Below are 21,865 nucleotides of genomic sequence, written 5' to 3' on the forward strand. Positions count from 1 at the left end.
TTTTCAGCACCATGGACAGCATCATACGTCCTGCCCCCACCACTGACAGCAATTTGCTACGCCTCGGGCATAAAACTTCACACATCCCCAGCAGCATCCACATAAAAAGACAACTGTGGTCCCTTTTTGTTTTATTGCACACTTTAATCATGTTGTAAACTTCACAGTAACAATGCAAGAGCAGGAAACAGAAGCAAACCACTGTGCAGTGCAGCTCAATAGCTCTTCAAAATATTTATAGGTATTTACACAGAAAATATCAAAAACATGAAACAGTGCCCCATGGATATGCCTGTGTCTGGATGAGGCATTTAGTTTCTTGTTTTCGCCCAGAAGCACTTCTTTTAAGTCGACTTCACACCGTTTGTAGCTCTGGGAATCCCGTTAATACTGCCAACCCAAACACATTCAAGTACTGTAGTTCTGGCATTGCACAAGTACTGGGTTAGCCAATACACTGGACTCTTAGAAGGAGAAGAAGAAAAAAAAATACAATTGCACTGGCAACACTTGCACAACTTAATCTCTAAAATTGTATAATCTGAACAGAAACGTGTGATCAAATAGAATGTCAGTCTCAATGCCAAACAATTACAAAGAATGATAGCAATGCATGATGCTGCCCATACTTTCCTAATCTTAGAGAGTACATTCAGGAACCTCTCCGAACCTGCCAAACACTGTCCTGAAAAATACTATTTGCTTTCCTAGAAATTACTTGGTTCTTATAGGAAACTTACTGTATTAGATGCTGACTTGTAATTTGGTACTTTCCAGGTTCCAAAACTTTCATGGAACCTGGTAATTGTATTTGAAAGGTTTGATGAAAGTTCTGGGACAGTTAAAGAAATACCCAGTCAAAGTTTTGTTAGAAGTCACCCCACAATAAAGCCTAGTTCCTACAAGTCTGCAGTAAAATGTACGAAAAAAATAGTCTCATGAGAGCTCCAGAAAGTACCTTGTATGTTCCTGGTAAAACATGGTCAAAAAAATCATGAGAGTTCCTTCAAGTATCTAGAAATGTCAATGGAAGATCAATGAGAGTACCTGATACATGATGGGAAGGTCCTCTGAAAGATTCAGAAAGTTCCAGGTAAGTTCTGAAAATTAACTTTTAAGTTCTGTTAGTTGTTTTAGCTAAAGTATTTATGATGAAATCTGTATTTTCCAGTTTCTTAAGCAAAAGTACAATATATAAGTAATGACAGCAAAGTATTCCCTTTTTGGCGCACCAAATAAATAATAAAAAAAAGACCACCAAAGCTTACTAGGCCAAAAAATATAGAGGAAAAATGACAAGGAGGTTGAGATTATATCTAAGATGATTACATAAACTTAGGACCTGTTTTTTATTAATTAAAGGTTGTATTCCAGAAATTTCTCTTTTTTTGCTAAATTTATTTTCTCATGTTTCATGTTTGCTTCCTGCATGTAGTGCAAGATAAATAAAATAAGGAAAAATCAGAACAACAAAATAACAAGAAAAATAAAGTCAAAATTCTTACTGTACTACAGTGTAAAATACAAACGTAATCTGTGATTTATACTTTTCAGAAGTAAGTAGTAATATCCAGCTTGTTCTTCTGTAAGTCTGTGCCAAGGGAAATAAAGCTTAAAAACGCCTGTTTTTACACACCCATGTTCTCCTGGCTACAAGATGTTAGTTTCCAGGCATGTCATAGTTTTTGGAACATTCACTAAAAACAATAAATCTTGCTTAGCTTCTAACAAAGTCTTCTGATATATCGTGATAAATGATAAAGCTTATATTGTCTGACTATATGCCCTTCAGTCAGTCAGTGTGTTGCATTTGGTTATGTATTTATAAAAACACATAAAACATACCAGGACAAAAAAAAAAAAATAATAAAATCAAAACACTGCAGGAGATCCTCTATGTCTCAAACAAAAAAAAAATATGGCTGTATATGACAAATATAACGCCTCCACATGAACATGTTTTTTTTTTAATTATTAATATTATTATAATTTTCTATATAAACACACCTAAAAGCACTTTCTATAGAGGCAATGACGGCAGTCTTGGAATTCACTGAATTCAGCTTGATTTCAGAGGTGGGATATTTGGTCCAATCCCAACAGGTAAACAGCCAAACGCTGCATGGGGTCCATGTTGTCACCCTGGAGGATTCTCGCCCCCACTACCTGTGGGCTGGGCCCCTGTGAGTGGCCGTGTCCCCAGAAAGGTCCTCCTCCACAACGTTAACATAGCCTTCTTTATCTATGCAGCCCGTCAGAACCTGCAGAACCAGCCGGAGCCTCCGATCCATGGCAAGCAGGTGAGGCTGGATCAGGACAGGGGACAGGCGGTCTCGCAGCAGAGACTCCTCCATCAGGGAACTCAGCTGGTACTCCTCTTTGGCCAGCAGCTGCAGACGCAGGTGAGTGGACTTCCTGACCCTGAAGCAAATGAAAAAAAAAAAACCCAGATGTTTCTATACATCCAGATTTTTATTGTGACCCTATTAAATCTATTTGAATTTAGTTAATTAAATTAAACCAGTTGAAAATTTAAAAGTGACACTAAATTATCATCATTAACTGGAGCTTCTTGGCGCATGTGTAAGCAGGTTTTTTTTTGACAACTTTTGCAGGAATAACTAACCGTTTACAATGGGGGGGGGGGGGGGAAACAAAAAATGGATAAATGGGAACAAACTGTATAGTAAGAAAAGATTCCTGAAAGAAAACCAATGTCATTGTCTCCATTCAGAGATATTTGCTAAGTCATGTGGCTGAGAGGTTGCTGTTTAGGTTTCACTGGTTGGCACAAGATTTTAAAAAAAGTCTTCCGATGAGATTGCAGTCACAATGGCAAGTTGTTTATTGGAATTAAACAATAAAAAAAATAAATTATCTGGAAATCATGATCAGTAAAATTAAGATGTGAAGAGATTGCAAAACCCTGGATTGCACAAAGTAAACGGAAAGACGATTACTTTGAATAGTTTCCAGCAATAGTGATAACAGGCTAACTACAGAAAGTAAAATATAGGATACATTTACAATACCCCTTACAAAGTCTTGATCTGAACTACTTTGTGTCCAACAATCAACCTCACACCTTATGGAAATCTATCACAGAATTAACCACCAATCTGACCTGCAGCACTGGCTGAGCGGTACGAGGATGGACAGCTCATCATGCGAGTGTTTTCCAAATCTACAAGCAAAGGAAAAACATGTAAAAGTGTGATCAGTCACAAGATATTTTCAGTAAGCTCAATATTATTTGAAACAGAGATAAATTAGAATAAGTAAATTACAGTTTCTTGGCCCATTGAAGTAGTTTTACATTTTGTCATTTTATTGGGAGTTCATGTGATAGACAAACACAAAGCAGTGAACAATTGTGAAGTAAAATAATAATGGTTTTCAAAAAGAAAACCTACGATCTAAGTTTCCATCAACTTTAACGAGCCGCCTTGTAGAAATCATTCCCACAATGTGAGAACGCCATCATGTTTCATAAAGGGGATTAGTGACAGAGTTTTGGTCTCATCTAAACACGACTCATTTTTCTAAATGCTTACTCATTCTCTTTATTGTTTCTGTCCCCAGATGGTGGGGAATTAACTAATTATTGTTCTGTCAACAGATTCTGTGAAAGAGTTTAAGGGGCATAAATACTTTTGCAGGTTGCCTAAAGTATCCTATGCTGCCACCAACCTTGCATTGAGATAGATATGGGTGCAACAAAAAATAGTTGAATGTATTTACCCCCTTCCATTATCGAGGTGAATGATGAAAGTTTCATTTCCAAACTTCTCAAACGTTTCATAATGATGACGATCCATGTTGCCTGTATGAAAGCAGAGCGTTACGGTGACAAAACATTTCTCATCTTTTATAATAATAAATCATGAGTGGGATGTCTTTAAAAAAAATAAATCATCTATGAATTTAACAAAATAATTATCAAGCCTTACCCATTAAGAAATCAAAAATGGTCATGTCCATGATGTCCAGCAGTCTGGTGCCACGATCATATGGAGGTGTCTGCTTCACCTCGTCACAATAATCTGGATCCACTTCCCATCTAAAAGCATGTAAAAAGGGAAAAGGTGTTGATAAATTTATAAATATAATTTCTAACTTTTTTTTTTTACAGAATTAAAGACTGTTTAATCATGATAAAACTTGCTCACTCTGCTTTCTTGCGCTTGTGATAGGAGCGTCTCCAGGGGTTTCTCCATGTCTTGCGTTTGGCCAGACTCAGATCTGGTAGGAAAGCTGCTAACGAGCCTTCGATCTGGTCTGGTTTACCGCACAGAGCATGCTCAGTGGAGCAGTAGTAGGAGCATTCGCCGTAGAAGCAGACATTGTTGGCTGAAGAAGGAAAAGGGGAGACAGATTTAGACCTCAGAGAAAGGAAAAGGAAGAGTTTTAGTCACATTAATGTTAGATCTGTTTGTATGTAATATGAATGAGGAGAAAAATGTTTGAAGCGAATTATGAGAAAATGGTAAAAAGGCAGGATGATGAAAAGCAAAATAAACCTTGGCTCATTTAAGGAAAATCTGCCAATCATTCATAATTGTTCTGTGTAATTAAATGTATTTAAAAACAACCTATTTTTGTTTGTCAACTGAATATGTTTGTTGCATAAAGTGCCATAAGATGACATTTGTTGTGAATAAACATAATAAATAACATGAAGTGAATTGAATACAAAGTATTTGCTATGTTTAAATTGATAATCTCTACACCATTCAGAATCTGCTTCATAGCAAAAACACAAATTATGTTCTCATGCAGTTGTTCAGGCATTAAAGGATTGAATAGATTTTAAATAGTTTCATATGTCCTTTTACTTTTAATAATACAGACAAAATCTGCTTAAAATAAATAAAGAAAACCAAACAGAATCAACTGCTTTATGTTTGACATTTTATTTGGAAATTTTTTAAATTATTTTCCAAATAAATAAAAATATTACATTTTTAAAATATTAAATAAATTCATCATATTTTCAGTCGATTTCTAACCAGATTGTTATTTCCCTTTTGACTAAACGTACCCATAATAATTAGAAAACATCTACAGAAAATTTTATTCAACAGTGATCTTCTAAATAGTTTACCTTCATTTTCTTTTATTTGCAAAAACTTTATTTATGTTGCCTAATGAGACCATGATTATAATTCCTTCTCAAAGAATTTCACTGAGCATCTGTGGACTTACAGTGCCACCATGTGGACAGTTTCTGTCATGCTCTGCTATATTATTTTCAGTACACTCAGTCCTACATCACTGCTTTGAAGAGCTCAGCATATTGTCAGACTGACTGGTCGAACTGCTTGCGCTTGCAGTTCACTTGCAGCAGAAGTGAAATATGGCTCGTCTGTGTTTGTTTCTACTTAACACATCTTCCTACCCATCAAGCTATGGTCAGAGTTTCTACCTGGTGAAATGAAGAAGGTCCTCCACAGCTTCTTGTCTCGCGTCACGTCTCTGATCTCGCTTGTCATGTTGACCAGTCGACCCGCCACAGGAGGCACTCTGCGAAAGTCAAGGATCCTAAAATGACAAAGGTGGACAAACAAACATTTAGAGATCATTCGGCTTTATGACAATGTTTGATTGCAGCAAAATCCAGATTTCAAAATTTTGCACCCTAGCTTTGATCTTCAGACACAGCTGGAAGTTCTGTTAAATGATAGAATTTAAAACTAAAATGAAAACTAAACGTTTTAGGCATTTACTTTCTAATTGGGATTTTTTTTAAAAAAAAACACCATTGATTTGACTGTGTGGACATGTGCAGACATCTTTATGTTCATCTAAATGAAGATACCCAACAGTAACCATGAGAAAATCTATCACTACATGTTTGATGTTGATCATACATCATCCTACAACGTTTCTGTGTTTTTGCTCAAGTTAAACTCAACCCATAAGGCCATTGAGCATGTTATGGTCTAGTTTTATTGTTTCTCAAAGAGACAGCACAATCAGCAAGATCTCCAAAAACCAGACATTTTCATTTCTTCCTCTTTAGCTTCATCAAGTTTAACATAAACTCCACAGGTCCAGTCCTTTGTTCTTGTTCCTTTTCGTTTTATTCCTTAATGCTTCTATAGCTGAACACTATACCTATTCAGCTCCTGTTTAGCCTGCGTCACTGTATGTTTGCCGCCCCCAATGACCCTGAAACCATTTGAGACCAAAAGTGAGCCTCCTGGGAGCAGGCGGACACACAAACAGCCCGGCTGAGTGTGTGAAACTTTACCTTACAGAAGATATCATTCAGCGCCTGCAAACTGCACCGTCACGTTGGGTCCAAGTGACAAAGGAGCACCTGTGCGTATGCATGCATGCATGAGTGTTTATTGGCAACATACATTGGGTACCCTTAGTGAAGATGTAAAAAGAGCCTTGGAATAATTTATATTTTATTGCATGAGTTGCAAGTCACACTGAAAAAAAAAAAAAAACTAGGAAAGAACAACTTTTAATTTAAGTACATTTATTTAGTGGTGAAAAAAAAAATCCTGTTAGGAATTAATTGCTTTTTTTTTCACTAAATCAGCTTTTCTGTAGGATGGATGTTTGAGAATAGGGAAAATGTATCATTATTCTGATGAACGATTCAATAACTTTCCCCTTTCAGTTTAGTAGTTTGTTAGATTTTTGTTTCAAGTTCCAGATGGAATCATGCACTCTAACGAGGTTCCCAGGTCTGTTTGAAGAGAAACCGGCCCACAGCATGCCCACTGTTCATGCTAAACAGTGGGCATGAGGTACTTTTCCTCTTTGTTATATACAAAATGTGTCTGCAATGTTAATCTCAACCTTGGTCTCAAGTGACCAAAGCACAGAGTCCTAGTTAAATTCTCAGTCGTGTTTAGTAAACTTAATATTTATTTGTGACGGTTGGAAAGAAAACTGTTGTATTTTTTCCCCAGAATTCTTACCAAACAGTTTTTTTTTACGTGGATCTCTTTTAACTTTTGTTAATAAGATTTGACAACTTCAAAATGCCACCTTCTGCTCTGGGTGTGAGCTGTGGAGACTGTTTTTTTTTTTTTATATATAACTCTACAAACAATCCTTCTTGGTATTCATGTGGCCTGTGGCTAAAAGTAATGAGCCTCTTTTTCACATCATGTTTATTTTGTAGAGTCATGCTGTTCTAATTAGAGATTCATGGAAACCTTGAATCATGTGAAAAAAGTAAAGCATAAATAAAAAAAGCTCCTCTTACCTCTATTCTAAATTAGTTCTCACATCAGTGTCTTTTAGAGAATTATTTCTTAACATTTAAAACCATTTTTTCTTCTTGAATAGATTTAGCAAAAATAAATTATTTTTGTATCTGAGCTATGCTGCCTTGATGAAAAAATATTTATTTTAATGTCTTAATGAGCAGATTTGTGGAATGTTAAAAAAATCCGCATTTTAACTCTTAATGTTGCTTTCAGGGGTAGGAAACACACACGCAGTACATTGCTGTGAAAATGTTCTCAATTTCTTTTGTCCCACTTAAATGGATCAAATCCTCAAACACATCTTATCTTAGCATCAGCCAAAGAAACCTGAGTAAATACAAGAAGATACTTTTCAAACAATGATTTTATTCATTAATAAAATAAAACTATCTGGCCCAATATATAAAAGTAAATGTCCCCTCTAATAACAGATTTTTCCATCCTATGCGGCAAAATCTACCATAAAGTCTTTGTTTACATCATTGAGAAGGAATTTTGTCCACACTTCTTTGCAGAATTCCATCTATCCATCCATTTTCTAACACCCTTGTCCCTAGAGGGGTCGGTCAGAGGGGTGCTGGTGCCTATCTCCAGCTAATCTTCCGGGCGAGAGGCGGGGTACACCCTGGACAGGTCGCCAGTCTGTCGCAGGGCAACACAGAGACAGACAGGACAAGCAACCATGCACAGGGAGAATTTAGAGAGACCAATTTACTTAACAGTCATGTTTTTGGACTGTGGGAGGAAGCCGGAGTACCCGGAGAGAACCCACGCATGCAAAGGGAGAACATGCAAACTCCGTGCAGAAAGACCCCGGGCAGAGAATCGAACCCAGCACCTTCTTGCTGCAAGGCAGAAGAGCTACCAACTGCACCACTGTGCAGCCCTCTTTGCAGAATTATTATTATTATTATTATTATTATTATTATTATTATTATTATTATTATTATTATTATTATTATTTTAAATCCAGCAACGATCAAGAGTTTTTGAGCGTGAATGACCCTTTTAAGGTCAGAGTCATCTATGTCAGCATTTAAGACAAAATATGCGCTAAACATGATGTTTGTTTTTTTTGTGCCTTTTACAGGTACCAGTTTTCATATGACTATTTTTCTAAAACATTGTGTCTTTAGCTAAAATAATATTTTCAGGTTCATCAATGTGTTAATTTGTTTTTGGAATTGTCAGACTGCTGTTGCATATTTGCTTTAATTTTAGATAATAGCTCTCTCTGTGCTTCAGTGGACTTACAGAAGAGTAAAATTGTAATTTAACAATCAGGGTGACTTTTTATCCTCATCGAGTTAAGTTGGTTTGGATAATTTTTTTCCCTTAAATTAATGAAATAATCATTTAAGAACTTCTATTTTGAATTTACACAGGGTATTTTGTTCTAATATTAGAACTGATATCATGATTTTAAACATGTAAATGTGACAGAAATGCAAAAATGGAGCTTATACTCATTGTTTGTAGGAGTTAGGTGTTCTCACGTCCTCCTATCCATTCCTCCATGATCCAGTTTGAATTAACAAGACAGCTTTGGCTCAGACAGGTATCCTAAGCTTCAATGGTTGTGCACAAAGTTTAATTTGAAGGCAACCCCGCATGGTGCAGGAAAACTGCTCTTTAATGGTAACTCAGAACGCCTCCCTGCAGGGTTAAACTCATGTTCTGTGGGTAATGATACACCTGTGATATTCCTGTCTGGCTCTTCCTGCCCACTGAAACAGGTGCAAGGAAGAGCAAATTTAAGAGAGAGTGAGAGTTCGACTTTGTAAGCACGTTGAAAATAATTATCATGCTCCCAGCATCCTCCTCCTCTCTCATTTATCGCTCTTCTTAGTGCTGAGTTTGTGTCCCCTGAAGTCGTCGGAGTCGAAGGATCACACTGAAATCAATATGCTCAATTGCAAAAAGAAGGGATGATCCCTTCTCCGAGCATGTTATTCAATCCCCCGCACTTAATGCTATGGAAATTGTCGCAGGACAAATCCACCGCTTCCAGATTATTTGTATGGATCGAACTATGCGAACCACACGAAAAAAACTCACCTGTCCAGGTGGAAAGCAGCAATCTCAGCATTGTGTCTCTCAAAGTCGGAGAAGTAGAAGAAATCTGGAGGCGTTTCCTGCTCTCTGGTCTGCCTGGAAAACAATTGGGATGTTTTTGTTTTATCGAGACAATTTAATTAGAGTTTAGTTTAAAAACATTTAGAACAAAAATAAGTTATGAACGATTTATCCTTTTGATATTATTTTAATCTTTTTTAATTTGAAACATTTTCTCCCCTCTATTTGCAAACTGTTTCACCTCCATCAGTTTGTTTTTTAAATATATATATTTTTTACTCTTCTGTGAGGTGGAACACATCTCAATGCCTGCACCCATATCTAGGAAAGAAGCTGACGTGTGAGACCAAAGCCTGTGTGAACAAGTCTGCTGTAGGGAAGCTGGCCGGAATTCTTGTTCACGTCCTGCAGCCTCCTCTCAGCTAACATGAACTCACACACACCCCCACCCCCACACACACGCACAAATTCAGTCGCACTCTCATTCAGGAGATATGGAGCTCTGCCAACCAAGTCATGGATCTGAGTCAGAAAATGTTAGAAGCCTCTTTGTATCTGACTCTCTTGTCTTTCCCTTTTGCCTTTCCGCTCACCCTGGCTGTCTGACAGCGGACTTGTCTCTTTCGCTTGATTTTTCTTTATCTCGGCAGTACATATGTAGACCCACCTGCCAATAACCTTCTCCGTAAAAGCTTACACTAGCACAAACCAGATGAAGTGTGCACGCACCCATCTCTTATGTCTGCACCGATTCTCCACTGTATTAAAGGGAAAACTACATGGTTAAGTCAAGTGCTACTGTTACCTCCTCTTTCGCGTCTTATATTCATGTCGCACCGCAAAGGCAAAACACCGCTAGCAAAAAAAAAATCTTTCCTCCCATTACTTTACCTGTCATCGAAGCAACCATTTACCCATAAATCAACTCCTGCCTTTGAGATCCCTTCTTTGCCACCCAAAGCAACTAGGAGATTAATGATCTGTTTATTTTCATGGTAGATTCTGCGTAGAAGGAAATAATCAGCAGCAAGTTTTAGGAGATCATCAACAGAGCTTTATTTACATAGCACTTTTCAGATGAAGAGACGTTTCTAAGTGCCTTTTGAGACTGGAACCATTAAAATAAACCCACACATGGCATATTTAGCAGTACCACCACTTTTAAAATCTGTTTAAGTATAACAGGCCTACATGTATCATGCGTGGTGGGAACCTAATGCTTCTTATAACTCTAAACACAACAACCCCGAGGTTAAAAAAGGATGGTAGAAACATCAAGATGTGACGTTTGATGGTTTGGAGCAACTACCCACATCAACAGCCCTGCTGGGGAAACCGAAATGAACCAAACGGGTTCAAATCCACAACGTTGGGAAACCCCTTACATAAACATAACGTTCATTAGGGACATCTAAAAACTGACATATATCCAATAATTATTGCCCAAACCAAGTCAAACCATTCCTCAGATCCTAATCATATATAAAAAATGTTGTGCAAGGATGCCATGATGAACTCAGCATTTAAATTACACAGAATCAGAATGAAATAAGATCATTTTCAGAGGCAAAATGTCAAACAAATTGATGTTTTTTTTAAATGCATGCTTTAAGACAACCGTGGTATTGCCATGAAAAAATTCCTCTATGTCTCTGAAGCCTTTTTCCAATGACATAATTCATTCTGAGCTTCTTTGCAAGTATTCTTTCAATGAACTGCCACAAAAAACCATGTGATGGTCACCGCAGATCTGGTTTCCATGGTCCCAAGGGAAACGAACGGATATGATGTGAAAACCTATAACAAGACAACAGATCTAAAAACAATATGCAGAGTCACAATCTTATTTTTTCCTTGCAGTAAAGCACCCAGCCAACCACCCCCCATGAGGAAGTGTCCTTGATAATAAAAAGGGGCCTTTATTTGAAGCAGAGTGAGCTGAGGGTGCCGCAGAGCTTCTGCATGTAGCTCAGGAGTGTGTGTGTGGGGGTGGGCGTGTGAGTGTGTGTGTGAAGTGATGAAGCTGAACTACTTGCCTACATGGACCATGTTTGTGCTGATTCTGCGGTTTTAATGTCCTTTCATGAGCTTAAACCTGCACAACTGAGGGTTATATTAGAAGACTTTCAAGGGGGGCTCTTGACTCAACATTCACACACTTTTCTCTCTGCTTTCTCTCATAAATTCCCACACTTATGATATGAATTGGCGACAGAGAGGGGGCAGTAGAGACAAACAGAATGAAAGAAAATCGTTGTGCGAGCCACCTCCATCTCGTCCTTTGGAAAAAACCGAGGAGGGAAAATAAGCAACTCTCTAATGAAATAAAAGAAATGGCTAGTTTCTGATAAACTAGTGAACTTAGTAGCTACTACATATTTATTTCGTGCAATCCGCACAGATACAGTTTGTAGAATCAGAAAGAAATGCTCATAGAGGAAGCCATTAAGACCTTCGAAATTCAAAATAGTCTAAGTTAAAACATATTTACAAATGCTACATCACTTGAAGTTCTATGGAGTATAAATAGTGAACATGTATATCCCCCATTAAGTTAATTCTGTTTTGGCTTTTATGTCATGCCTTAATGCTTCACAGCATTAAGCAAATTTTAACTGGTTCTGTGTGAAAATAAAAGTGCGATATTTTATGGCCCGGCGTATTCAGGAGTGTTTCCACCACCACTTGGACTTAAATCCAATTTCCTAGTGTTGCATGTTTCTAGTGCGACAACAAAAAACATGACGCACCAGTACGTGCTGTGCTTGTCGCAAGCAGTGAAATTTCTCTGTCTTCCAATCAACAAACTGTTTGTGGTGGTTTTTTAGTGTGACACCAGCATCGCCGTCCTAACTGTACTGTACAGTAGGTCTCTGGACCTACAACTGAAAGTGAACCATGGTGTGGCACAGGTTGGTTGTATGAGCTGCTTTTACAATGGAGACAAAACAACGTACTGAACGGCACCGAGCTGAACTGCACCACCCAGTGGAAATGAGGCATTCATCGTTCCCAAGACTTTTGGGAATATATTGTGTGGACCAACAAGACAAAAGCTGAATTTCTTTAATGTGTGTGTCCAGTTACATCTGGACACTGCTTTTCAAAAAATGAATATTATATACTGCACAACATGGTGGTGGTTGTAAGATGATCTGGGCCCGCTTTGCTGCTCCAGGACCTGAAAGCCTTGCTATAATGGAGGGAACTAAGAAATATATTCTCTAGCAGAAACCCTAGAAGAGTATTATTCGGCCATTAGTTTGTAAGCTTAACCAATGCTGGATTAGGCAACAGGAAATGATTCATAGCACACCAGCTAGTCCACTCTAAGTATAAAAGTTCATCAGCATTTCACTGGAAAGTTGGAGAAGTTGAAGGGAATTAATGATTAATGACTTGAATCTATAAATTAATCTGATTTAGTCCTACAAAAAAACTTCAATACTGATCCAACAAGGAGACAGCAGGAGGGTAGATGAGAAACCTGTTTCTACTAGTAATCCACAGACGATCTGAGACCCCCCACTGGCGAACTGCTGTGTTGCTGTCTGGCCCTGAATCGCACATGGTTTTGGGCTAAAAGTCTGTGAGGACGTGGGCAGGGTGCCTCTAATGTAAATGGGGAACAAAGAGATATAAATACGCAGACATGTTGGCAAGGTTTTGAGATAAACACCGAATAGCAGGCTTGAAAGCCTCCTGCTGATGGAACATTTTCCTACAAAAGGTAATGCGACTGAAGGGTATAACAACTCGCTTCTTGTAGCTTAAGTGGCTTTTAATCTTCTACTTTCATATTCAGAAGAAAGAGAGAGCAGAAGAGAAGATTTATTAAGAAGACTGAAGCCTGCTTAGTGTCCTCTTACCTGCACCAGTTCAATAGTTGTTCTTACAGAGTGGCCAAATCCAACCCTCTCAAGTGGTCTGACCCTCTTTAACACTAATTATCAAGTATCCATCACCCTCTTTTCAAAACTCAAATGTTCTTTCACGTTTCATTATTTTCCTGTGCCTGTTCTTAGTGTTGCATCTCGACTGCCCAATACAAGCTTTGTTTTTCTCACAGTGTTGCAACATTTCCCTCTTAATTTTAGCCTGCACAACTGAATGACATTAGAAAACTGTTTTTTTATTACAGCAATGAAGTTCATGCGTTTTATTAGGATTTTATGTAGCAGTACATGATTGTAAAGTTAGGGAAAATGATACATGGATTTATAGAGTTGGTTTTTTTTTACATTAAGGAATTAAAAATGTGTACTTCGTTCCTATTAACCAACTGTAATTTTTTCCAATTTTGGACATCTACAGTAGACATTATTTTTTCTGTTAATAATTCTTTGTAAAATTGATTAAGCTCATCCTGATTGTAGTGAGAGCCTCTATGATTTAAGCAGAGCCACTCAAACACTACAGGCAAAAATGATCAAAATCTGACTGCCTTGGCCATTTTAATCTTACATCTGATTATTTTATGACATCTTGAGCTGAACAGTATGATTGATATTTTCAAATGTAGTCCTAAAACGGATATGTGTACATTGTTTTTCAAAGAGATGTTGTATAAAAATTTGTGTCACATTTCATGTGACTATTACTTTATTGGATGTGACAGACTTTCCATTTTGCACCAGTGGAGATAGAGAGTGGTATAATCGAATTTAAACAATGGATGAAACAAGCATGACATATCTTGTCACTACTACTCTATTTATTACTTGCTCGCCCACACTGTTGTTGGAGTTGCAGCTTTGATATGAGCCTTTGTTATCTCTTTCCATACCAACTTACATGTGCATCAAACTAATAATGAGTCATATTTTCTTCTGAACATCCAGGTCACAGAGATGTAGATGGTTTACACTGGAACTTAATGGCAGTCACTTTACAGTTAACTCCAGTTGGTTTTTCTATCATTATTCTCCTGTTTTTTGGTCTATTTACCTAATCAATTTTTCCCACCTTCTCTGTATCTTCAGAAGAAAAGCGTTATGGCATCACGATGATGCCACCACCATATTTCAATGTGGGGTATGTGCTCAGAGTCATCATTTTTTCTAGCCAAAAAGCTAAAGGTTTTGGACTCATATGACCTTCTGCAATTCCTCTACTTGGCATTTGCCACATTTAAACAAGATTTCTTCCTGGCACTCTTCCATGAGGATTTGTGAAGTACCAGAACCATAATTGCCCAGTTGAATCTAATCCTATTCAGTTGTGTCCTTTTGGTCTTCATGATGCTGTCTGTTCACTGTTTTCTATAACCTCTGAGGTCTTCATTAACCAGAGGGAATATTTTACTGATATTAAATTACACATAGGTGGATTTAGAGCTGCACAATATATCACAAATATTTATTCCTATCGCAATATTACAATATGCTTTCTAATACATTAGCTGCTTATTTAAGTACTGTCAATCAGGCTCTCAAATAATATACTGGATGATGCTAATTGTTTAATGAAGCATAAGAATGTTTTAGAAAGTTATCGCATTATCACAGAACTCACCAACTCTATTTCATGTCATATGGTTTCCTGATACTGTGCCACCCGATATGGACTCTACTTCCTAATTAGTTGGTTTCTGAAGGCAACCTTTTGCATTCTTCTAGTCATAATGCATGTTAAAACCATGTACATTTTTAGTTGACTTTACATTATTGTCCACTGTTGTATCACACCAAATTAAAACAAAAATATTTTGCAAGGCACTGTAGATGCGTATTTCCTTACACTTGAAATGTATCAAATTTCTTTAAAAAAGATATATAGTAGTGGGCGTCATTGAGGGGTGTAAACCCCAAAGGTCTTCTGGGGAGAACTGGAAATGATTAGTGTGATTTATACAGAGCATCTCTGGGTAAATGACATCTTGTTAAGGACTCACATCACCTTTAGGAGGCAGACAGGTAAGAGGAATGGAGGACAGGAGTAAAAAAAGCTTTTCAGGAAGGTGATTTGTGTCAGAGTGTGCTGCTCTACAGGTAGTATCCAGCATGGGCCTATCAGAGATGTAACTGTCAAGGCTCTGCGACTCCATACGTGTGTTTACATCTGTAAACAGCATCTTATCGAGTGGGTGATATGCATTTTTTTTGTGGTTCATTCCTCACTCTCTGTCAGCTCGTTTTCCTTTATTCCTCCCTCCAACGCCGTCACCAGAGAAATATCTAAGAGTCGGCCCACGGCCCCAAGGTAGCTGTCGAGATTGAATTTCAAATCAGCATTGCACAAGTTGTGTTCTAGCCTCAGCTATTTTCAACACATGGGGTGAGATGGTGCCGCGAGGGAAAGGCAAGTCATCTGCATGTGTGGGACGCAGTGTGCGTGATATCATCACAGGAATGCAAAAGGGAAAAGACTTGACACGAAGAAGACGGATGAAGGCTGAAGTCAGTGCTGCAATTTCAAAGTTATTAGATGCTCATATGGAGGGGAGATAGACTGGAATTAATAAGAGCATAAAAAGACCATCAGTGATTATCCTTCGGCTGCACCAAGCACTGGTTTGGAGGTGGAAACGTCTTTTGATTGAGCTTTAATAGAAGAGAGTACTGGGCAGCTATTTTGCTTCATTAATGAACTGCAATTAAAACTATATGATCAATTAAAGCCACAGCACTTCATATGAAACATTTAGCACCATAATTAAAACAACACATTAGACAGTAAATGTAATATCTTTTCAAGGAAATTGGAACGCCTGCTTTCACGGCAGCAATGCGTGCTCTTGGGGTCGTGCTGCTGAGTGAAGCAAACGACGCAGCTATTGCAGGCTGGAAGCTCATCCACAAAATACTCATGGTGGAAAACCATGTTACAAAAGAAACTCGATAATTTGGGGATCACATTTTAAACTAGATACTGTGTTTATACAAACTGACGCATACAACTTTTTCTTTTCTGCTTGACAATAAACCAAGACAATGCTTTTCTTGTTTCATGTCAGAATCAGTCAAATTACTTTGGTTTTCTAAACACCAGAATAGTAATAAAATTTAGGTCTTGAAAATAAATTCCTGTAAATAAGTTTACCATTTGCATTTAAACTATTTGGGAAAAGAATAGGTGATGATGTGACGGTTAATTGACATTGCTAGAGTTAACTAAAGGAGGTCGCTTGGTAAAGCTGGTAAGAATATCATTAACCAGAGTGAAAGAGTCTTACTTCAACATGGACTGAAAAGTCACACATTGAGAAAGAAGCAATCCATCAAAAAGCAACAAAAAAAGCCAGATTATAATTAAAAATGCATTAAAGGACAATAAGCATAACTTGTGGAGATGACCTGTGGCCTAATGAGACTTAAGTTGAAATGCTTATCTGTGGTAACCATTAATGGAGACCAGGCCTAAAAATAAAGGGGAAACAGAAAGGGAAATAGGGGAAAACGCTGAAGGTGTTTAGCTGGAGTTCAGGGCAGCTTTCCAACTAAGAAGGGCAGGCCTGAAGCCCCCGGGGTATTTTTAAGAAACACGGATCACTGAAGGTGATCCTATGATGCTTTACTGGAGGATCATGGGATTATGGTTGCAAGGACACAAAGTGTAGCAGTCAATAAATCAAACCCCTTTGTACCTACAGACTGGATTGCACCGTGATGGTTTTATATTACTAAAACATTCATAAAAAAGAAATATGAAGACTTTAATAAGTGTTTAGGTCAGGGTTATGCCTATAAGCTCCAGAGGGAGTCAGACCAATTAATTTGGTGAGTATATGAGCCAGAAAAGGACTAAGAATGGCAGGGCCTAAAGTCATTTAACATCATAATGTTGTATTTTCATGCCATTACCCACTCACTTCCTGTTGAATTACAAGGGTTTAGTTCAGCATTCATAGAATTTAAATGCTCTTGTTTGGAATTACTTATTTCCCGTTTACATATACGGGCATGCATATAGCTGTGTTAAACGTACGCATTCACTACAGCTCCAGAATAGTGTGGCCAAGTCATAATTGTCCAATCAGATTAGAAATCTTGATGCTCATATTATGACTTTTTTGAATGCACACATGGCACAACTTTAGTGTATTTGACCTTCTGTCTGCGACAAAGGCTGTGAGCAAAATCTGTGAGGTTGAGTTTGGAATCTAAGCAGACATCTCTGAGCACGGCGGCAGTGCTGTGGGCTAGGTCACTATCTGTAACCACCAGAACTCCCTGGCAACCCCTCAGGTAAATGGCACTAGCCCTCATAACCATTGGAAATAGCTTTTCTCTCTGTGTGCGCGCGTGTGTGAGAGTGTGTTCATGCTCGCCTGGGGTGGAGTCCCGTCAGAGCGTCAAAGAGGATGTGCCAATACAAGCGTCTCATCTGGCCAGATGGCTGCAAATCTCTGTCTGAATGTGTCAGGGATCAGGCTGTGGCTTACAGGGCTGCAAATCCCTGCTGCTCTCTAACTACCCTCTATGCATACTGTTCAACAGTGCAGTGGAAAAAATGAAAAATGAAACCAAAAAAAATGACTGCATTACTACTAAAAGGCCGAGGATCAGGAGAAATACTTTAATATGAAAAGGTATCAAAATAAAAGCTCTTTCATTCAAAATGTGTGAAGTTATTAAAAAGAACATTTCTTAACCCTGAGGAGGACTTGGACCATACAGCAAAGGGAACTAAAGCACTGCAACACTAGACGACACTATGAATATAATATATATTAACAATATCTCTTCAGTGAATATTTATTTTATCAACAAAGAAGAATGTTCTGTGCTGCTAAAAGAATTAGTCCAATGAAAAATATTTTTAAGCCTTCAGAAAGCCTCAAGAACTTTTATTCAACCCAGCTACCTTGAAAGCAAAGGAGTGACAAGAAAAAGAAAATAACATTTTGGTTAATAGGAAAAAAAATAAACTGAGAATTAGTGTAAAACCTGGGCACACTACTTTATAATAAAATATATATTATCAAACCTTGAGTGGAATGACAAATTGCAAATGTGAACTGAAATGAGAGAGGAGAGAGGCACTGTGATTCAGATTGAAATAGATCACTGGTGCAATAAAATGTAAAGATCCAGGCTTTTCAGCTACATATACAGACAAATAACACTTTACAGGCCACTGCACATTGTTTACTTTGCTGCATTTGTTGCAGCTTTATTGTTCCTTCTCTTTGCACATTACTCTGAAAACATATTTATAGTTTGTCAAATTTTGACTTCATTGTGTTTCACTGGAATTTTAAGGACTACAGCAACATAAAGTAGTAGACAAGTGTGAAATGGAGGGAAACTGATACATGGTTGTCGAAGCTTTTCACTATTTCAGGTCTTAAAGATGTGATTTACGCTATAGTTCATGTTGAAAACACCAGGGTGGAGGATTCACCTTCCAGCAGGATAACATACAACTTTGAGCTACAATGAAATCAGATGTTTGAACTCATTTAGGTTACATTGTTGTGTTAAAATATCCTACATAAGTCCATTAATCCAGTTAAGAACCTGTAGCTAGTCCCGATTCAATCTATGAGACCCTTAATTAAAAAGCAGCTAAGACTTTCAGCTTCTACAAAGTAATGATTGGTTGTTGGGTTGTGGGAGACAAAAGCAGGCCACACTTAATCAGATGATTGTATAATTATATAAACTGATCTTTGGTAAATAATAATAATACAAAAAACATATTTGCGCATTTTTAAAAAATTATACTTTTGCCACAGGCAATACCTTTACAAACTGGCTTAAAACGTGGGTTAGATAATTTTCCAAAACACAGAACAGGAGATTCCTAAATGCCTCTCTGTTGGCACTTTTTAACCAGCCCAGAAATAATTCAGTTTGCTTATGCCTCAAAAGTGCATAATGCTTAAAACCTGCAGTCACTGTGCAGGACTGAGTCACATTTTAAAATATGTATGCGAAAGCAGGAAATCTCATTAGCGTTGCTGTGCTATATTCAATTCCACAAAGCCCAATTTCACTGAATGCATTCTTGTGTTTCCATGTTGAAATAACTCAATTGAGCTTGTTACTAAAAATGTATTTACTAGTGACTTGCTTTTAGATGTGCTCTCAAATGGTAGCCTTCTTGAATGAATGGAATAAAGGTTGATGACTAAACTGCATGAATTTTGTCCATTCAGAATATTCACAAGAGACTTTGATTGAGGTTTAGTGATGCAACAGTTGCTCATATTTATATCTTAATTGGATACTTGGGGTATTAAACATTGCAGAGTTATGTAGTTTCCCTGTCTGCAGCTGTTTTGACTCACTTATGAAGGACTATTTCAGCTATTTAACATTCATAGCACTGAAGATAGATAGAAGGGGACTCATTTCCGCAGAGCTCCTATACATACACGACATACAGTAAGTTAGAAAGCGTAGGATTTGATGATGCTGCAGAGAATGATATGATTAGTGTAGGTTCCTATACTGGAATAATGTATGTAGTAAATATATGTTGAGTGTATTCACTGAAAGGGATTAAATACTCAAAGAAAGGCAAGTCTTAATGTTTGCAGCTACTTCTTTTGTCTTTTTCTCCCACACCATCGCCCACAACAAATACACATCGTTTTTATCCCCAACAATCGGAAGTGTTCCAGCAACGCGGAGCCGTACTTTGTTATATTTACATATCCACATTCACACAGTGGATTAACTGTTTTCAATAGTCTGAGCCAATCCTTTAGAGTGCGAGATTCACAGCAGGCTTAGCACACAATCTGAACTCTGAATTATGCAGAGCGCACAAAATGTCAAGGGTATTCTTGGGTCAACAGTGATTTAATGTCAGAAAGCACAAGCATGAGAATATCTATAACAATAAGCTGTGAAATGTGACACTGAGGTCAGGCCATGTGAAGATTTTCTTGTTATCTTGTTTTTTTTTTTTCATAGTCAAAATCTGCATTAAGTCTGTTTCAGAAGGCATCGGCTGAACTGCGTAGAGTTCCAGTCATAAGTTTACACAGAATCATCATTAGCATATTTTAAGATTGGGTGAGTGAATGCTGGTTTCCATGCATACTATAATAACAAATCGCAACATTTAGACAGAAAGTATTGGCTCTCTGAGTGATTAAGGCCCAAGGCCAGAACCATGAACCAATGTCTGCTCTTTTTCTTACAGAGCTGAAGCAACTGGGATAAGACTATTGTTTCTTGTTATACGTTTAATTTTTTCTCTACCTGACATATAATCACTAAATCAAACTGTGATTTCTTATTTGGAGAATCAGACTTGCCATAAATAATAAACATTAGGTGACCACATGATGATGGCTATGCATCTGTAGTAGAATAATAATTCTGTAATGATTTGAAATATCTGTTATTAGGTCTACTTATGAGGAGTATAAAGGTCAACTCTGTTCTAGAGATAAGATCAAAAGGGAGAGCAGGCAGGGTTCTTATCAGTTGCCACAGGAGTTGAAGGATGGGTTGTTTCAGGATGAGAAAAAAGTTTTCAAGCCCAAGGTGTCATCACCTCCCAGGACAAGGACCACAGGAGGGGTAACAAGACAGAGTACTTACACTGCTTTGCACTCAAACAGTTGTCTCCATCATTCACAACTCAAGAATTCATAACGGGAGCCGGGGGATGAGAAAAAGAAGAGGAATAAAGTTTCAAAGTACCCAAATCTCAGCTGTAAACCTAACTATGTGGGAAAAAAAGCATAGGATGGCTCCACCCTGACACATTTGGGACCTTGCAGGGCAAACAAGAGATCAGCATTCTTTGTGAAGGCCAACTTTACCTCGATAATGGAAAACAAACTTAAAATCTCTCCGCCTGCAAGGATCTGTGGTGATTTAAAGAGCTCTCCCTCTTTCATGTGTGTGAAAAGGTTTTGTTTATAGCTGCAATCCAAACTGAGCATTAGCACCAGTCTTCATGTCACAGAGGCTGAGTAAGAAGCCGTGGTATTTAGCTCAACTTGTAAGCTGCAGCCGTTGGGAAAAAGAAGAAAAATCCCAGCTTGAGCGCGTCAGTTAGGTTGAGAATGTGCAGGGTTAGCAGCAGACTTTTCTTTATTCTCTAGAAAGGGCAGATAGTAAGGATACTACTGTGTCTTTCTTCTGCTAAGTTAAACTGTCTTCTGTAAATTGCAGAGTTCTCTCTAGGAAGCTCAGCAAGGAAGTCCAACCTTCAAAGCAGTTTGAGGAATAAATCATGTATAAATTAAATTGTTCTAATATTAGAAACATTCCATATTATCCTGTTACAACACATGAATTATAGTGTACAAGAACACTCCTCTCAGCCAGGTCATGGAGCCTGTATGGCTTGCGCCCAGAAGAGTAGGTCGGATTGTGAAAACATTTTGGACCTCCCTTATCTTTGCCCATTGGTGTGGTGAGCATCTCAAGGTGTCTCAATGAAAGCAATCCTATTATCTCAACACAAAGATAAGAAATGCACAGACAGAGACACATGCAATTTCTTTTCTTGAGCAATGTTTTTTCTCTTAGTCTTAAGTTAAAAAGAGAGTTCGCACATTAGGTCTGCTATAAGCATTTAGACAGAACGATGCGCAGTGCTTTTTTCAAGGGCAGCAGTGAAAACACCTTGCCAGCTTTCAGATATTT

At 37.9% G+C, this 21,865-nt stretch overlaps 1 protein-coding gene across 1 annotated transcript in view; it reads right to left on the reverse strand.

The window, feature by feature from the left end:
- Positions 1 to 116: 116 nt before the first annotated feature.
- fam20ca (FAM20C golgi associated secretory pathway kinase a) overlaps positions 117 to 21,865 on the reverse strand; it is a 42,038-nt gene continuing 20,289 nt past the window's right edge. Inside the window, exons 4-10 of the mRNA XM_032587908.1 lie at positions 9,291 to 9,383; positions 5,426 to 5,541; positions 4,170 to 4,350; positions 3,951 to 4,060; positions 3,742 to 3,823; positions 3,125 to 3,184; positions 117 to 2,421 (exon numbers count right to left, since the gene is read on the reverse strand). Coding sequence (XP_032443799.1) covers positions 2,163 to 2,421; positions 3,125 to 3,184; positions 3,742 to 3,823; positions 3,951 to 4,060; positions 4,170 to 4,350; positions 5,426 to 5,541; positions 9,291 to 9,383 — 901 coding nt within the window. The 3' untranslated portion in view covers positions 117 to 2,162. The remainder of the gene's footprint in view (positions 2,422 to 3,124; positions 3,185 to 3,741; positions 3,824 to 3,950; positions 4,061 to 4,169; positions 4,351 to 5,425; positions 5,542 to 9,290; positions 9,384 to 21,865) is intronic.

Source organism: Xiphophorus hellerii, chromosome 16 (assembly GCF_003331165.1).
Source record: "Xiphophorus hellerii strain 12219 chromosome 16, Xiphophorus_hellerii-4.1, whole genome shotgun sequence".
Taxonomy (NCBI): domain Eukaryota; kingdom Metazoa; phylum Chordata; class Actinopteri; order Cyprinodontiformes; family Poeciliidae; genus Xiphophorus; species Xiphophorus hellerii.